The sequence below is a fragment of the Anomaloglossus baeobatrachus genome, chromosome 1 (assembly GCF_048569485.1).
Source record: "Anomaloglossus baeobatrachus isolate aAnoBae1 chromosome 1, aAnoBae1.hap1, whole genome shotgun sequence".
Lineage (NCBI taxonomy): Eukaryota > Metazoa > Chordata > Amphibia > Anura > Aromobatidae > Anomaloglossus > Anomaloglossus baeobatrachus.
This window is the reverse complement of record NC_134353.1, coordinates 859,362,154-859,381,071: the sequence shown is the minus strand read 5'-3', so window position 1 is coordinate 859,381,071 and position 18,918 is coordinate 859,362,154. Positions and strand designations below refer to the sequence as shown.

The 18,918-nt window shown below is 45.3% G+C and overlaps 1 protein-coding gene across 1 annotated transcript in view; it reads left to right on the top strand.

Moving 5' to 3' along the window:
- The window catches only part of ARSB (arylsulfatase B), a 207,271-nt gene that overhangs the window by 178,425 nt on the left and 9,928 nt on the right, over window positions 1–18,918 (top strand). The window contains 1 exon segment of the mRNA XM_075325679.1: window positions 9,703–9,834. Within this exon segment, the coding sequence (XP_075181794.1) occupies window positions 9,703–9,834 (132 nt within the window).

The following is an 18,918-nucleotide window of genomic DNA, read 5'->3' as shown; positions in this document are numbered from 1 at the left end:
GACAGACAGACAGAATAAGGCAATTATATATATAGATAAGACAATAGCTCAAAATAAATGAAAATAGACTCATAAAATTAATTTTTTATTACAAATGTTTCATGAAAATCATTTTTTTTTAACTGCAATGAGCTCACTAACACACACTAAAATTGATTCTTCTTCCCTGTGAGGCTTCTCTTGGTACATTTACGCTTGTGAGTAGCATCTGTAATGTCTCTCTGAAGCGTCCAACAGTAGTCTGCCATCATTGTAATGCTCCATCTTCCCTGGTATCTTCTTTCCATCTCTTTAATGTCCTGGTGGAATTGTTCACCTTGCTCTTCACTCACAGCTCCCAAATTTTCAGGAAAGTTGTCAAGGTGGGAATGGAGGAAATGCACTTTCAAACTCATCAGGCAACCTAAAGCTTGAAATGCTTTCAGCATTCTTCCGACGATTTGTTTGTAGTCAGGGTCTTTCTTATTGAATACAAATTTCTCTACGACCTCTTTAAATGCAATCCACTCTTCTTTTTGAGGATGCGTCATGGTATTGATAAACTCTTGATCAGCTATAAGCCTTCTAATGTCTGGTCCGACAAACATACCTTCCTTCAATTTTGCCTCCGAGAGACTTGGAAACTTGGCGACCAAGTATTTGAAGCATTCTCCATCTTTTGGAAATGATTTTACGAATTGCTTCATCAATCCCAATTTCATGTGGGGAGCTGGTAGAAGAACTTTTTGGGGAGGAGCCAAAGTTTCTCGGAGGACTTTTTTTTACCAACTGTGAGCACCCTCGGCTGCCAATTCTTCTTGGTCCAGTGATTTTTTTGGTCTCGACTGTCCCATAGACACAGAAAACAAGGGTATTTGGTATACCCAGCTTGTTGCCCGAGCAGCATGCACAAGACTTTCAAATCCCTGCACACTTGCCAACCGTGGTCTTCATATTTAAGTTTACGAAGAACCAATTCCAAGTTCTCGTAGGTTTCCTTGAGGTGTACGGAATGACCTGCAGGGATGGAAGCATAAAAACCGCCGTTGTGGAGTAAAACTGCTTTGAGACTTCTTTTTGAAGAATCTATAAAAAGACGCCATGGCGCTGAATCATATTGGATTTTGAATTGACCCATCAAACCTTCGACATCGAGGCAATAAACCAACTTATCTTCCTGGGCAAAGTAAGGAACGAACTCGTCTTCACGATGTCTGAACCATGAAAAAGACACTCCTGGCAACAATAAATTCTTTCTTTTGAACCTTGAGCCGGGTAACTCAGCGGCATCTTTGGAAAGATTTAAGTCTCTTACCAAATCATTTATCTCCTCCTGGGAAAACAATTTTGGTCTTGTATCATCTTCAAAGTCAGAACTTGATTCATCTGGTTCAGGTATGACTCCACCTTCATCGGACATAGTTATCTCTTCCAAGGTAGCAGGGGCCTTGGGTACTGGTATATCTGTGCCATGGGGGATGGGACGAATTGCTGAGTGAATATTGGGGTATGAAATGGAATGCTATCATTTTGAATTATACCCTTTCACATCGCATGAACAAAAGTAACAATCGTCACTATGGTTCTTTTGCTCTCACCATACCACCATTTTTTCACAAAGTCTGTAATATTCAGCTGTTGCTTCAACACTGTATATTCACCACAAATGTAACAGAAACTGTCAGGCGAATTAATACCCTTCCGCTGAGCCATAATGCTAATTTTGGGAAACACGGTTGAATATGAAGAGCTAACACGAATTGAGATTAAAAAGTGTGAACAGGTGAGAACAAAGATAAAACAATTGAAACAAACCTGGGCATTTCAGAGCCCGCTCATTCAGCTTGCAAAATGTTGATGCTGGTTTCATTAGCTCACTCTGAAAGTTCTTTTCTTTAAAAGTTATATTTTTTTGGCATTATATATCTTCAATGCATTGATGTGAATTAAATAATAGTAATTTTGACTTTCAAAACCCTAAAAAAAGAAAAAAACTTTTGAAAAATTTACTAAATTTGAAGATAATTTTGCATTTTGTGGCAAATCCTGCCGTCCAGGATTTTTTTCAATTTTTTTTTTTTTTTCATTTTCAGCACACCAAAATACATGGAAATTAGATGAAAATAATCAAACAGCTTTTTAGTCGCAGACCTGTGTAATTTAGTGACAAAAATGTACAATTGGAGGAAGGTTGAACTTGATGGACCTAGGGTTTTTTTCAACCTATGGAAGGCGGAAAAGAACAAACGGTCCTCCAAAAAGGAGATTTTATTCTGTCTTTTAAAAGCCTTAATTTAACATAAACCACCCTTTTTTTAACCTATGCAACACAGGCCCAGGCACCAGTGCAGCCATTATTTCATTCAGTAAAGAGTACGCACCACTGTATGAAGTCACTGCTCCTGCAGCCCTAAATCTGAACCTCATTAGCCCTTACTGGTAACTACTGATCTGAGCGGAGCCATCATGTCACTGTCATTACTAATGAGCACAGGTCTGAGCACCAGTGCTGCGGCAGTGACTTCATCTAGCGATAAGTACACATCACTAGATGAAATCACCCCCCCCTCTCCTGTAGCTCTGGTGCCTGAACCAGTGCTCACTCATTATTACTGTGATGTGAGCACAGCAATGACATGAAGGCTCTGCTTAGATCTCAGTGATTACAGATGACAGAGGGAAATGGTAGTCCATTTATTTCTCATGGCTACAATAAATTTGCATTGATCTTCAACTACGGCTGTGAACTGGCCACACTTGTTCCTAGCTGTGGTAGCCAAAGTATAGTAGATGTGGTCAAACCCAGATTGCAGTCTTCTAAGGCCCTGGGCTGCCATATTTCCTGTGTGCAAGTGTCATGCTCTGACACCCATCAGCAAGTAAATGGTCAGTCCCAAGTGGCTGAGTTAAAAAGTTGTAAAGACAAAATAAATCCACCATTTAATTTTATATACTTTTCAATAAGCTTCATAACATTAAAGCTCCCGTCACATTTAACGACTTACCAGCGATCCCGAAAACGATGCAACCTGATAAGGATCGCTGGGAAGTCGCTGGTCACACATTCAGACCTTACCAACGATGCAGTAACGATGAGCGACCTGTATAGGAGGTCATTGTTAGGTATCAAACACAGCGATGGGTTCTGCCCAGCAGGACATCACCTTTGAAGAAAATGGTCAGGACCCTTCGGCAATGACTAGTGATCTCACAGCAGGGGCCTGATCGTTGGCAAGATCGTTATTGCGTCACAAACGGCGCAGCAACGATCTCGTTAGCGATCTCGTTGTGTGTAACTGGACCCAAGTCCAGTTAGTTAAAAAAATACATTCATGACATTCCCTTTAACAGTGACAAATACACACATTTAGATCCGTGTACAGATTTATACATGGGCGCTAAGCCCTCGTCACATTTAACGACTTACCAGCGATCCCGAAACCGATGCGACCTGATAAGGATCGCTGGTAAGTCGCTGGGAGGTCGCTGGTGAGATGTCACACAGTCAGACCTTACCAACAATGCAGTAACGATGAGTGACCTTTATAGCGATGAGCGACCTGTATAGGAGGTCATTGTTAGGTGTCAAATACAGTGATGCGTCCTGCGCAGCAGGACATCACCTTTGAAGAAAATGGTCCAGACCCTTCGGCAACAACTAGCGATCTCACAGCAGGGGCCTGATCGCTGGTAGGTGTAACACATAACGAGATCGCTGGCGAGATTGTTGCTATGTCACAGAAACTGTGACTCATCAACCATCTCGTTAGCAATCTCGTTGTGTGTGATGGGACCTCTATGGTCAGGCCATTTGTGTGCTATGGATGGGAATGTCTTTGTCCCCCAGTCTCCAGAACTTCTTCCTGATTAGATTAGGAGGCCATGTAATGTCCAGCATCGTTATCTCTTCTGTTACTGTTATCTACCTTTTCATTACTTTTTCTTATTTTCCATAGAAAATCTCCCATACACTGTCATCCCTCCTGTCAATAATGACTTCCTTCCTTCTCTTTAGAGCTTTTTAAATTGTCATTGTAGATCATGACCTCTGGAATGATCTCTGCTCCTTATCTCTGTTTTGCTTCCTTATTGCATGATATTGCTCGATGTGTCCGTTGTCTGGACTTTACTTGTAGTGATTCTAACTTCATGTTATGTTCCATTCAGATGAAAATATGGTATGGTATATAACTATATATAGTATGAGTCTAGAGATCGGAATAGATAGCAAAACCTGACCCACACCTGTTGCACCTGTCAATCAATTAGCAGTGCATTACTGTAACTTTACTTGTACATATTTCTGAAATAAAACATCCAGTCTTATAACCAAAGCTATACTTACATTCAGCATCCTTATACCATAACCAAGAGGAAAGAGTATACTATAGAAGGGATCACCGACAGCTCAATACTTAGAAAACACTTTATTTGGGATATAGTGTAATTTGTCACAGCTTATAGAACACATTTTGGACACATAGAGAAAACACACACATTTAAAAACATTTAAAAAGCCTTACTGGGCATAGACAAGAACCCCTAATTTGATTTTAGCATATCTGACAAAGACCACAAGATAATAAATATTCAATACTGTTCCAAAACCGTATTTTGCGGCACCAAGTAAAGAGATTTTATATTGTGCAATATATATGAGAAAGAATGCTGCCCAGAGAAGGGTCCTATAATAAGAATCCTCTTTTTCCTTGTTATGTTATAGTTAGATAGAATATTACATATATTTATAACAACCACACTAGATCATGCGATGAGTCCTCATGTGTACACCCATTATAGTTCTTAGTGATCCCTCTAAGGCAGGGGTGGGGAACCTCCGGCCCGCGGGCCGTATGCGGCCCGCGACGACTTTTTCTGCGGCCCCCGGGCTGATTCCCGGGGACTGCAGTGCTGGGGCGGCAGCCGCATCTTGCTAGCTGCTGGCCCTTTAAAACCCCACACTGCGCGTTCAATGCTGAATGCTGCATTTCCTATACCTGAAAGACTACGTCCCCACGCTGGCACTGCCTACGTGAGGACGTACTTTGTAGGTGGGGTCGGCATGAGGGGCGCTAAAATCAAAAGGAGAGGATTGACTGCCATTCATTCCCCAGGTGGCTCCCTGTGCCCGGCAGTTGCGGCGGCGACTCCAGTGCCTGGCTGATGCGGCGGCGGCTCCCTGTGCCCGGTGGTTGCGGCAGCGGCTCCCTGTGCCCGACGGTTGCGGCGGCGGCTCCCTGTGCCCGACGGTTGCGGCGGCGGCTCCCTGTGCCCGGTGGTTGCGGCGGCGGCTCCCTGTGCCCGGTGGTTGCGGCGGCTCCCTGTGCCCGGTGGTTGCGGCGGCGACTCCAGTGCCCGGCGGTTGCGGCGGCGGCTCCCTGTGCCCGGCGGTTGCGGTGGCAGCTCCCTGTGCCCGGCGGTTGCGGCGGCGGCTCCCTGTGCCCGGCGGTTGCGGCGGCGGCTCCCTGTGCCCGGCGGTTGCGGCGGCGGCTCCCTGTGCCCGGTGGTTGCGGCGGCTCCCTGTGCCCGGCGGCGGCTGCTCCTCTCTGTGCCCGGCGGCTACCTCTGCCCGGCGGCGGCTGCTCCTCTCTGTGCCCGGCGGCTCCCTGTGCCCGGCGGCGGATACCTCTGCCCGGCGGCGGCTGCTCCTCTCTGTGCCCGGCGGCTCCCTGTGCCCGGCGGCGGCTACCTCTGCCCGGCGGCGGCTGCTCCTCCCTGTGCCCGGCGGCTCCCTGTGCCCGACGGCTCCCTGTGCCCGGCGGCTCCCTGTGCCCGACGGCTCCCTGTGCCCGGCGGCTCTCTATGCCCGGCGGCTCTCTGTGCCCAGCGGCGAAGGCGTCGGCGGCTGCTCCTCTCTGTGCCCGGCGGCAGAGCCCTCCGTGCCCGCAGCCACCTCCAGCGCTCCCCAAGTTCTCTAACTACCTTCAAACTTATCCGGGTCTGCCTGTGCCCCCAGCGCTCTGTACCTCCAGTGCTCTGTGCCCCTCTTTCTTCCCAGTGTTCTGTGCCCCCCCAGTCTCTCCAGTGATCTGTGCCCCCCCCAGTGTTCTGTGCCCCCCCAGTCTCCCCAGTGATCTGTGCCCCCCAGTGTTCTGTGCCTCTCCCCAGTGATCTGTGCCCCCCAGTCTCCCCAGTGATCTGTGCCCCCCCAGTCTCCCCAGTGATCTGTGCCCCTCCAGTGTTCTGTGCCTCTCCCCAATGACCTGTGCCCCCCAGTCTCCCCAGTGATCTGTGCCCCCCCCAGTGTTCTGTGCCCCCCCAGTCTCCCCAGTGATCTATGCCCCCGTCTCCCCAGTGCTCTGTGCCCCTTTCTCCCCAGTGATCTGTGCCCCCACAGTCTCCCCAGTGATCTGTGCCCCCCAGTGTTATGTGCCCCCCCAGTCTCCCCAGTGATCTGTGCCCCCCCAGTGATCTGTGCTCCCCAGTCTCCCCAGTGATCTGTGCCCCCCAATGTTCTGTGCCCCCCCAGTCTCCCTAGTGATCTGTGCCCCCCGTCTCCTCAGTGATCTGTGCCCCCCTAGTCTCCCCAGTGATCTGTGCCCCCCTAGTCTCCCCAGTGATCTGTGCCCCCCTAGTCTCCCCAGTGATCTGTGCCCCCCCAGTCTCCCCAGTGATCTCTGTGCCCCGAGCCTCTCCCAGTTCTGTCTGTGCCTTCAGCCTCTCCCATTCTTCTCTGTGCCATCTGTGCCCCCAGCGTCCCCCTGATTTGTCTGTGCCTCCAGCCTCTTCCATCATTCTCTGTGCCCCCAGGGCTGTCTGTGTCCCTTCGGCATCCCGCAGGGCTGTTTGCCCCCGGCTATTTATATAACCCCAGCAATGTTTGTGCCCCCCAGCTATGTCTGTGTAACCCAGTGATGTGTATATACCCCCAGTGAAGTCTTTGCTGCCCTGTACCCACAGTGACGTCTATGTCCTGCTGCTTCCCTAGTGATGTATATTCCTCCCAGCCTTCCCCAGCAATGTGTATGCCCCCCCAGCTATGTTTGTGCTCCCCATCAATGATGTATGTATCCCCCAGTGATGTATGTACCCTCCAGTGATGTCTATGCCCCCAGCCTCCCCAGTGATCTATATTCCTCCCAACCCTCCCCTGTGATGTATATACAGCAGTCCCAGACAACTCAAACCTGGAAAAGCAGTTGTGAAAAGCAAAAAGATCAATATCGCCTAATATTACAGCTGCACCAAAGAGTAGAAGCTCCAGCCGCCACAGTGAGTTAATTGTTTGACCAAATATATTAGGGTAATTTTCAAGTTGATAATTTTGTGCGCCCCCGAAGGTTGTTAGAAATTTCCAAATGGCCCCCGGCAGAAAAAAGGTTCCCCACCCCTGCTCTAAGGAGAACAATTTAACACTTTACAATGTGTGAGGACTCTGTAATGAGGAACCGCGATATAATATATGTTTGTGCTAATAATCCGACCACATTATATTACACATGTAAATGTCCATATCATATTTCCTCTTTTCATCCTCTGACCCGAAAAATAAAGCCTCGATAGGCACAGTATTCAGAGACGCAGATACACCAATATCTACATAAGCATAATGTTAGTACATACTGTATATTGAATATTTCAATCAGAAAAATTCTCCTGTCACTTTACACAAAATTGCAAGCATTAAACAAGCCAATCCTCCACCTATAGCACGTTATACATAGGGACACTGGAAAAATATACTCCTAATATGGTGTCTGACAATGACTGTGTGGCTATGAATACGGCCCCAGGTAAAGCCGGTTTAAACAAGGTTCAAGCAAGCATTAAAAGGAAGAAAAAATGAGGAGAATTAATTGATTCTTTTTCAAATGCTTAGTACATTACTTAAAGTAGTTGTTCCTGCCGCCCACATAAGGTGCCCAGTATGGAGGACTAGAGTAACCCATAATCGTATCCTGCGGTCAGTCACAAAAACGGGGGTTCTTAGCCAAATATAAGCCCTACACGTGTCTCGTCACTATGCATTGTGGCTTCATTAGGGGAAGTCACTTACACTCAGCATCCTAGCGCCAGTATAGCACTGGCTTTACTTTATATATGAAAATCCGGCTGGATGGTTCCCTTTAATTAGCTCACATAAAGCACATTTTCAACCCTGTACTTATTTGCTCTTCATGTGCCTTCCTCCTTTTCTATAGCCTGTTTTCACTGCCCTCCCTGAAACTATAGATACTTTCTCACCTATCCAGGCTGAAGAGATCACAGAACAACCTCTCTTCGTTTCTGCTATTTGTAGCACTGAAACAGAGGAGGAGCTGAGGGAGAAGTTAGAACTGAGCAGACTTCAGAATTGTAACATTTTTGAAGATTACTCAGCTGGATGAAGTATTTACAGACACTGAAGAATCAAAATGGCAGACAAAGTGCAATGAAGACTAGAAAGTTGTTTAATTTTACAATTCGGAAACAAATGAACAATAAAAAAAGAAATATGAGCAGACCCGTGGAAGTTTAGCTCAGCGGGTGCAGCCGGACTTTTGATAAAGTTCAGTTTGGGGCCCAGTCTTGACCTGAACCCCAATGGAAGTCACTGATTGGGCAGTTCGGGTCTCTGGTCACATACAGCCAGCCATAAAGAGATCAATTCCGGGGGTGGGTGGACAGGGTTTCTCCATTTTTTTTTTTTTTTTTTTTTTTTTTTTTTATAGGGTGCACACTACATCCAATCACGCTGTTACCACCAGTGAGAGCCGTTCGAACACAGCAAGTGGCTCACACTGGACTGAGCACCGAGTGTACCCGAGCACAACAATGCTCATGCGAGTGGCTTTGCAGACACAAAGCACCCGAACTCCGAAGCGAATCTGTTTTTTTTAAAAGTCTGTTAGGTGTGAACACTAAACCTCAGGTTTACTCATCTCTAAATATGAGTGAAGGTGTACATACAATTTAATTATATTAAAGAGAAAATGAATAGTCATGAATTTGCAAACAATGGTGTACATTATGGAGCTACAGACCTAGGTTGTCAGTGCATGCTGGGAGTTAAGGCCACTTTACACACAGCGACATTGCTAGCAATGTCGCTGCCGATCGCACCCGCCCCCGTCATTTGTGCGTCACGGGCATATCGCTGCCCGTGGCGCACAATATCGTTAGTCCTTGTCACACATACCTGCCTAGCGACGTCGCTGTGGCCGGAAAACCGCCTCCTTTCTAGAGGGGCGGTTCGTGAGGCATCACAGCGGCGTCACTAAGCGGCCGCCCAATAGAAGCGGAGGGGCGGAGATGAGCGGGCCGAACATCCTGCCCACCTCCTTCTTTCCTCATTGCGGGCGGCCGCAGGTAAGGTGATGTTCCTCGTTCCTGCGGTGTCACACGTAGCGATGTGTGCTGCTGCAGGAACATCGAACAACCTGCGTCCTGCAACAGCAGCGATAATCGGGAAAGGAACGACGCGTCAATGATTTGGTAAGTAATTTTGATCGTTAATGGTCGTTCGTGCGTTTCACACGCAACAACGTCACTAACGAGGCCGGATGTGCGTCATGAATTCCGTGACCCCAACGACATATCGTTAGTGATGTCGTTGCGTGTAAAGCGGCCTTTACAGTAGTTTTACAACAGCTAGAGAGACACGTGTTGGGTATTACTGCTAAAAACTATATACCATAGTAGAGATGTGCTACAATCTGGTGCTTTAGGTTAGTGTAAAGTGTTAGGATTACTGGATGAAACTTTATATGGTCATATAACACTATTTTATTTTTTTTTTCACAGGCTCCACAAATAATGAGAAAAGGAACTCTGTGGCTAGTGGTGATGTTTCTTCATGGGAGAATTCATTGTTCAATATATCAATTCATGCTGCAATTCGACACAGAAAATGGAAACTACTGACTGGAAATCCAGGTATCGATTATCTGTATGACCAAGGAATATACACCCGGCACTCGAAACTCAACCCTTCAATACACAGCTGATATTCCCTACCCTCCTCCCGGCAATGTTATTGTGTGAAAAACTCACTACATGGAATAATCATTTAATTTTTTTTACAATACATTATCTACCCTATAAATAAATTGCACAAGCAATTTGTTTCCTCAAGCAATGATAATACCCATCTGTAAATATGGGAATATTAGACAGTGCTTGGTTCCTGCCATGATTACACCAGCCAATTATTTTGACTGTGTGTCCTCAACTCTTTAAGCATGCAGTCAGTTTTCATTTTTACACTTTTGCTTTTGCTCTTATTTTTCCAAGAACCATGCATTTTTAATTTCTCTGTTGAATTAGCCATACAAGTTCTATGTTTGTCGGTAAAAATTGAAAGCTCGTATGCAGACTTATGGGTCTCCATGGTAACAGACTACCATAAAACTCAAAGTAGTCTGATCCTACGGACATACTTCCTCCCTTGTCAGCAACTTCTTGCTCACTTGCCTCAAGTAGGTTAGTAAGAGTAAGCAGACAGATGAAGGAAGATATGACGGCAGGGCCAAATTGCACATGGAGTGAAAAAAAAAAAAATATTAAAAACTATTTTTTAAATGGTTAATATTATCAGTTCTCTAACAATGACATCCTTAACACTAGAACTACTGAGGTAGTCATTTTGACTACTTTACACCATGTATTTCTATATAGGTGTCACGAGTCCAGTAGTTCTAGTGTTAAAGAGTTATTCCCATATGGGCGGGATGTTATGCTCATCTCCGCCCCTCCGCTTCTATTCGGCAGCCGCTTAGTGACATCGCTGTGACGCCAAACGAACTGCCCCCTTAGAAAGGAGGCTGTTCGCAGGTCACAGCGACGTCGCTAGGCAGGTAAATAGTGTTCCGGGTCTGGGCGATGTTGTGCTTGTCACACAACCGATGGGGGCGGGAACGCACGCTAGCAATATCGGTACCGATATCGCAGCCTGTAAAGCGGCCTTAACTAAAGATGCACAGGCACCTTCCCTAATGGGAGGGCGCCATAAATACATAGTGCCTCTCTGTCATAGGCAGAGAGGCATTTCCTGGAAATTGCATGCCGGCCCTTTGAGAGGAAGAAACGTACGGCAGATTATAAAAAAAAATAAATGTAAAACTAAGGGGAGCAGAAGCAATAAAATAAGAGCAGAAACTGGCCACTACTCTTCACCGGCTGACTGGTCCTTTTTAGTAGCCTGTAATAAAATGTTCTATAAGAGTCTAAATGTGCTGTTTTCAATTAATTGATCTGTAGTAAGTTTATATTTGGTGTTATAGTGGTATAGTATTTTTTGGGGGGCGACAAATTAGAGCAAGAAATGACTGTTTTGAATAATTGCAGTATTTAGGTGGTCAAAGACATGTAACTGGCTGATGATACACTCTTCAACATTGAAATTGCATTACCAAAAAGGAAAAGTTGGGGAATTATGGAACTCACAGGGTGGATAGACATGTTAATTATCTGAAAATGCTGGAAAAAAACTGGAAATAAAATTTTCAAAATGTCCTAATTTATAGACTAACAAGTTTGCATCACGTGTAGAACTCACCGGTCTTACTGTGTAGCTACTATCAATGAGGTTATTAATGGTTGTCTGAGGAATGATCTGCCACGCAGAATGCGCTTGGGCAAATCATCAAGATCCACTCATCAAGATCCACTGATGGCAGCTGCCTTTGCAATTGTGACCAACGATGTCTCAGATGTATGTGATTGTAGACAAATCTGGAGATACTGGATTGAAGACTGGAAACCATGAAAAGGTTTTCATGAGGAGACATCACTCTGGTCCTATGTGCCGCCCCTGTGCCAGCAGCCGGGCTACTGCTCGGATCCGGATTTGCGGTGGCTCGAGGGGTCTCCGGACCCAGGGGGCGTGCGGCCCCTCAATAAAAAGGGGGAGATATATTTACAGGGGAGTAATGGAAAGTTCATGACACCACCCACGGTGTGTTGTAATGTGAGAGACCACCGCTGCCATCAGGGACCCCGGTGACGATAGTGTGGCAGCCTGATGTTTCGTAGGGGGTTCGTGTCCCGGGGCCGGTTGGATGGTCTGGTGCTTGGGTGCGGTAGGGAGTAGGAACCAGGGTTTTCAGTGTACTCACTCAGTCCAGGAAATAACAACGACGACAGCTTGTAAACCAGAATTCTGAGCACCACTGCAGCTTGTAGGGAGTATGCTTGGTTCTGTGCCCTTGGTGTTGCTGTTAGCCTGTGGCTCTGCCCTTGGCACCTCTGTCTGTTGGACCCGTGGGTATAAAACTCTTCGGGTCCCGCTCACCCGTATGGCTAACGGAGTGAGCTTGCTCTCAGGGTTCACGCGTAGGATTTCTTTGGACTGTATTGGGAAAGTCCTATCCCATCGGTGCGCTAGTACCCCGATTTTGGAGCAGGTTGGGGATGACACTTGAAGTCTTCACCCCCGTCGGGTAAATTACCGGAACGCGTCAAGCTACTTTCCGGCCTGGGGTCCACGTACCCCGTCGTGCTCTGGACCCTGCCCGGTGATAGCTCAAGGCCGCCGGCTGCCCTCCTCGGCTGTCCGTGCCTCCTGACACTATCCCCTGCGACCGGGGTTCCAGCTCCTACCAGGTCCAGACCAACGTCTGCCACCTAGTACACAGGAGCTCTCCTCCTTGACCTCTCCCTCTCAGAGAGTCACTTCTCCTCCACCTCTCCTTTCCACTTTCCAAGCTCAACTCGATTGTCACTTTCTTCACTTTCCTCTCACCAACCCCCCATGTGGGCAGCCCTATTCCCTTCAGGCCCCCCAATGGCATGTCTGGTGGGTAAAGTGCGAAGTGTTCCTAGGATTTCGATTGGGTAAGCTGTTAGCAACACCAAAGAACCAGGACCCGTAACCAAGGAGGGTGGATACTGTACAGAAGGGCAGATTGCATAATACCCTGTGACGACCTGATAGGCCAGGGCGTCACACCTACTCCTGGGATTATGGTGTAGGGTGACATAGTGACTATTGCTGTGACGGCTGTCCGGAACCACAGACAGAGTGTGGCTGATACGAACAGACTAGAGGCCCAAGCCGCCCACTGAGCAGAGTCCCTCAGAACCCCGAAACCTTTTAACCCCTATACAGGGATCTGGATTTACTGCAAGATCCAGGAGAACACTGCCTATGGAAAGGCTGAAGTCCAGAGACTGGTATTGTTGCCAGGCAGGGTCAAAACCAGGAGGTACAAAAAGGGGCAAAATCAGTAGGCAAAAGAGTAGTTGGGAAATCAGGCCAAGGTCAAAACAGAGATGCCAACGAAATACAAAATCAGCAGGCAGGAGAATAGTCAAAAACAGGCTGAGGTCAAATGGAACAAAAACAGCAAGGTGTAGACAAAACCAGAAGGACGAGTAGCAGAAACAAACTCTAAGGGCCGCTTTACACGCTATGACATCACTGCTGTAGCGAACATTATTGGTACGGCAGCGTCACCTGCTTTGCGACGTTGCTGTGACTGCCGAACAATCCCTCCTTCAAGGGGGAGGTGCGTTCGGCGTCACCGCGACGTCACGAAGCGGCTGCCCAATCAAAGCGGAGGGGCGGAGATGGGCGGCCGGAACATCCCGCCCACCTCCTTTCTTCCTTATTGCTGGCGGGACGCAGGTAAGGTGAGGTTCCTCGTTCCTGCGGTGTCACACGTAGCGATGTGTGCTGCCGCAGAAACGAGGAACAACATCGTTACTGCAGCAGCAACGATAATTGAGAATAGGGGGGCATGTCACCGATTAGCGATTTTGAACGTTTTTGCAACAATTCAAAATCGCTAATAGGTGTCACACGCAACGACATCGCTAACGCGGCCGGATGTGCGTCACAAATTCCGTGACCCCAACGACATCGCCTTAGCGATGTCTTAGCGTGTAAAGCCACCTTAAGCTATATCTGGTAACGACCAGCAGACTAGAGGTGGCATAAGAAGGGTGTGGTGCCTTCCCATTGGCCGTGGCTGAAAATTGATAACTTCAGCTGGAAGGCACACACCGCCACAATCAGCCAGTGGTATTACAGGTCCCAGTCAAACCAAGTTTGGTGGATGGGCGAAGCCTGCGCCCACCAGAGCAACTGGTACTGGCTGCTCCACTATCACCATCACAGTCTACAGCGGGAGTGCGGTGGTGCCTGGTGACAGAAGCAGAAGTCGCAGGAGCGAACTTTGGTGGAGATGTGACAATTGCACAGTATCCAGACCCCTCTAGTTTTCATTCCAGGTACACTAATAGCTTAGTGTTACACTGATTTGATTGCGAAAGTTGTGGTACAACCATTTCTCCAAAGTGTCCAAGAACTGTTTTTCAACACAACAGTGCTAAGCCGTATGTTAATTGTGCTACTTTGAGCAGCCTGCATAACCTGCTTGTGCTACTATGTAGAGGTTTCAGACTCAAGTATACAGCTAGGTCCAGGAATATTTGGACAGTGACACAATTTTGGCGAGTTGGGCTCTGCATGCCACCACATTGGATTTGAAATGAAACCTCTACAACAGAATTCAAGTGCAGATTGTAACGTTTAATTTGAAGGTTTGAACAAAAATATCTGATAGAAATTGTAGTAATTGTACACATTTCTTTACAAACACTCCACATTTTAGGAGGTCAAAAGTAATTGGACAAATAAACCAAACCCAAACAAAATATTTTTATTTTCAATATTTTGTTGCGAATCCTTTGGAGGCAATCACTGCCTTAAGTCTGGAACCCATGGACATCACCAAACGCTGGGTTTCCTCCTTCTTAATGCTTTGCCAGGCCTTTACAGCCGCAGCCTTCAGGTCTTGCTTGTTTGTCGGTCTTTCCGTCTTAAGTCTGGATTTGAGCAAGTGAAATGCATGCTCAATTGGGTTAAGATCTGGTGATTGACTTGGCCATTGCAGAATGTTCCACTTTTTAGCACTCATGAACTCCTGGGTAGCTTTGGCTGTATGCTTGGGGTCATTATCCATCTGTACTATGAAGCGCCGTCCGATCAACTTTGCGGCATTTGGCTGAATCTGGGCTGAAAGTATATCCCGGTACACTTCAGAATTCATCCGGCTACTCTTGTCTGCTGTTATGTCATCAATAAACACAAGTGACCCAGTGCCATTGAAAGCCATGCATGCCCATGCCATCACGTTGCCTCCACCATGTTTTACAGAGGATGTGGTGTGCCTTGGATCATGTGCCGTTCCCTTTCTTCAAACTTTTTTCTTCCCATCATTCTGGTATAGGTTGATCTTTGTCTCATCTGTCCATAGAATACTTTTCCAGAACTAAGCTGGCTTCATGAGGTGTTTTTCAGCAAATTTAACTCTGGCCTGTCTATTTTTGGAATTGATGAATGGTTTGCATCTAGATGTGAACCCTTTGTATTTACTTTCATGGAGTCTTCTCTTTACTGTTGACTTAGAGACAGATACACCTACTTCACTGAGAGTGTTCTGGACTTCAGTTGATGTTGTGAACGGGTTCTTCTTCACCAAAGAAAGTATGCGGCGATCATCCACCACTGTTGTCATCCGTGGACGCCCAGGCCTTTTTGAGTTCCCAAGCTCACCAGTCAATTCCTTTTTTCTCAATGTACCCGACTGTTGATTTTGCTACTCCAAGCATGTCTGCTATCTCTCTGATGGATTTTTTCTTTTTTTTCAGCCTCAGGATGTTCTGCTTCACCTCAATTGAGAGTTCCTTAGACCGCATGTTGTCTGGTCACAGCAACAGCTTCCAAATGCAAAACCACACACCTGTAATCAACTCCAGACCTTTTAACTACTTCATTGATTACAGGTTAACGAGGGAGACGCCTTCAGAGTTAATTGCAGCCCTTAGAGTCCCTTGTCCAATTACTTTTGGTCCCTTGAAAAAGAGGAGGCTATGCATTACAGAGCTATGATTCCTAAACCCTTTCTCCGATTTGGATGTGAAAACTCTCATATTGCAGCTGGGAGTGTGCACTTTCAGCCCATATTATATATATAATTGTATTTCTGAACATGTTTTTGTAAACAGCTAAAATAACAAAACTTGTGTCACTGTCCAAATATTTCTGGCCCTGACTGTATATGGGATATCATTGGTCGGCAATAGCAAATGGAGCTGCCAGCAGGGGATCTTGATGATTTGTGTTCTCAAGTGCATTCAGCATGGCAGAGCATTCTTCAGACTACCATTAATAACTTTATTGATAGCAGCCAAGGTGTGTAAGTGCGGAAATATCTGCGTGTGATGCTCATACTGAATATCAAATAAATTGAGATGTTTTGAATATGTTGTTTTCATTTTCTCATTATTTTCATTCCATTATCATGTCTATACATCCTGTGATTTCCAGAATTCCACAACCTTTCCTTCATAGTGTTGCAATTTCACTGTTCAGGGGTGTATGTATTTCCCAGAGAGGTTCTCACACACTTGTATCCCCAAATGTTAATGTAAATCTAACACCTGGAATCTGAACTACTGTATGTGGGACTGTTCAGCTTCAGCCTTCACATTTCTATGACTTATAAAAGTCACGATTTAGAAAGTCAAAAGTATTTATTTTTCTTTTTTTTTTTTTTTTTGGTGCCATGATATAAACACTATGAAATGTGCCATGAAAAGCTTTTTTTCAATTCCGTATAGCACAAAGCCCATTGCTCTGCCGTCCTATTTCCCCAGCACTTTATGTGGATTTACATTCCATGGCGCTGAAGCAATGTATTCCACAGTCACGTCTAATGTGTGTTCAGCAAACTGCAACGTTTGCTCAGCAAAATGGACCTGCCCTGCAGACTTTTCACTTAACTCTCAAGTATTTAGATTGCAAAGACAACATTTTCAATTATGTAAATCCATTTTGTCTTATATATAAATATGTGAATAAAATCCCAATGTACCCAGAGCCTGATAGGAGATAGCACTAAATCCTAACTATCTCCAGTTAAAGATCATCAGGATCTTATACCCCAAATGAATTGCATGTACAGCCAAATAAGTATTGAACACATCAGCAATTTTCCAAGTAAATATATTGCTAAAGGTGCTATTGAAATTGTTATCACCAGATGTCGGTAACAACCCATCCAATCCACACAGCCAAAGAAATCAAACCATAGATGTCCATAAATTTAGTTATGTGTAATAATGAGAAAAAACACAGGGAAAAAATATTGAACATGTGTCCTGAAATATATGTAATCATTTTTTCAAAGCCTTTGTTGATGATGACCACTTCAAGATGCCTCCTATATGGGGAAATTAGTTGCATGCATTGCTCAGGAATGTTTTTGGCCCATTCTTCAAATCCTGAAGGTTCTGTTGGCGCATTCCATGAACTCTGTTTTACTTCCTTCCATAAATTTTCTCTTTGGTTCAGGTCAGGTGATCGACTGGGCCATTCTACATTTTTGTTTCTTACTCTGAAACCAATTGATAGTTTCCTTGGCTGTGTGTTTGAGATTATTGTCTTACTGAACTGTCCACCCTCATCTTCATCATCCTAGTACGTGGCAGCAGATTTTTACCAAGCATGTCCTGTTACATTTGTCCATTCATTCTTCCTTTAGCTATATGAAGTGTGCCAGTGCCATATGCTAAAAAAAAAGAACAGCCCCACACCATGATGTTCCCACCTCCAAACTTCACTGTTGGTAGGGTGTTTTTGGGGTGATATGCAGTGCCTTTTGGCCTCCAAACATGGTGTGTATTATGGCATCCAAATAGTTCGATTTCGTCTCATTTGAACAAACCATATTCTTCAGGTATTTCACAGGCTTGTTTAAATGTTGTTGAGCAATCTTTACATGTTCATGAACCTGCTTTTGGTTCAGAAATGGAGTTTTGTGTGGTGAAGGGGCATACAGGCCATGGAGGTTGAGTGCATTACTTATTGTTTTCTTTGAAATAATTGTATCTGCTGATTCTAAGTATTTCTGTAGCTCTCCACAGGTGGTTCTTGGCTCTTGGACAACATTTCTGATAATTCCTTTCACTCCTCTGTCTAATTTTGCAGGAAACACCTGGTCGTGGCCGGTTTATGGTGAAATTATGTTCGTTCTACGTCCAGATTATTGGCTCATCAGTGCTCACTGGCACCTTCAATAGTTTAAATATTCTTCTGTAACCAATACCATCAGTATGTTTTGCAACAATAAGGTTGCAAAGGCCTTGAGACCGCTCACTAGTTTTACCCATCATGAGATGTTTCTAGTGTGGCACCTTTGTAATGAGATATCTTTTATAGTCCATCAATTGAACCAGTTGATATTATTTTTCACCAAGTGGCAGGATTGCTTTCTAATTATTGAAAGATTTCGGCTAGTGTCATGACTTTCCATGGTTTTTTGCATTTCTTTCTTTATGTGTTCAATACTTTTTCCCCTGTCTCATTTCTCAGTATTACACATAACTTCATGTACGGACATCTATGGTTTGATTTCTTTGCCTGAATGGATTGTATGGGTTGTTTCCGACATCTGGTGAGAAATTCATGTCGATGACACCTTTTTTGTAACTGTAGTTTTTATTGAATTCTATAAAGTTCAACAGATATCAGTTAGCATAAGCCCAATGCAATCGTATATTATAAAAAATAAGTATATATCAGTGCAAGAAGAAAACATTATAGCTTATCCAAAAAAACTTTACACCCTCTAGCTGCTCCTGAACTAACTGTATGTATACATTACAACAATTGTAGACTTGTGAAGCTGAATGACTACAGGCCCTTAATACCTCTTAAACAGTTAATCTTAAAAATATCAAACCAAAAATTGACATGGACAGGGGACTGACAAACTAGAACTAGGGATAAAGAAAGGGGGGGGAGGGCAAAGGCTGAGTAAAACCTAATTATTAAATTTGGCCCAAAAATAATCCCAGGGAGCCCAGGTACATTCAAAACGATCAACTGTAGCATTCAGCAGTGCTGTCAAATATTCCATTCTGCGAATGTCAGAAATTCTGGTTAGTTAGTCCCGATAGAGAGGGTGATTGGACTTTTTCCAATGGAGAGCAATCATTCATCTGGCTGCTGTT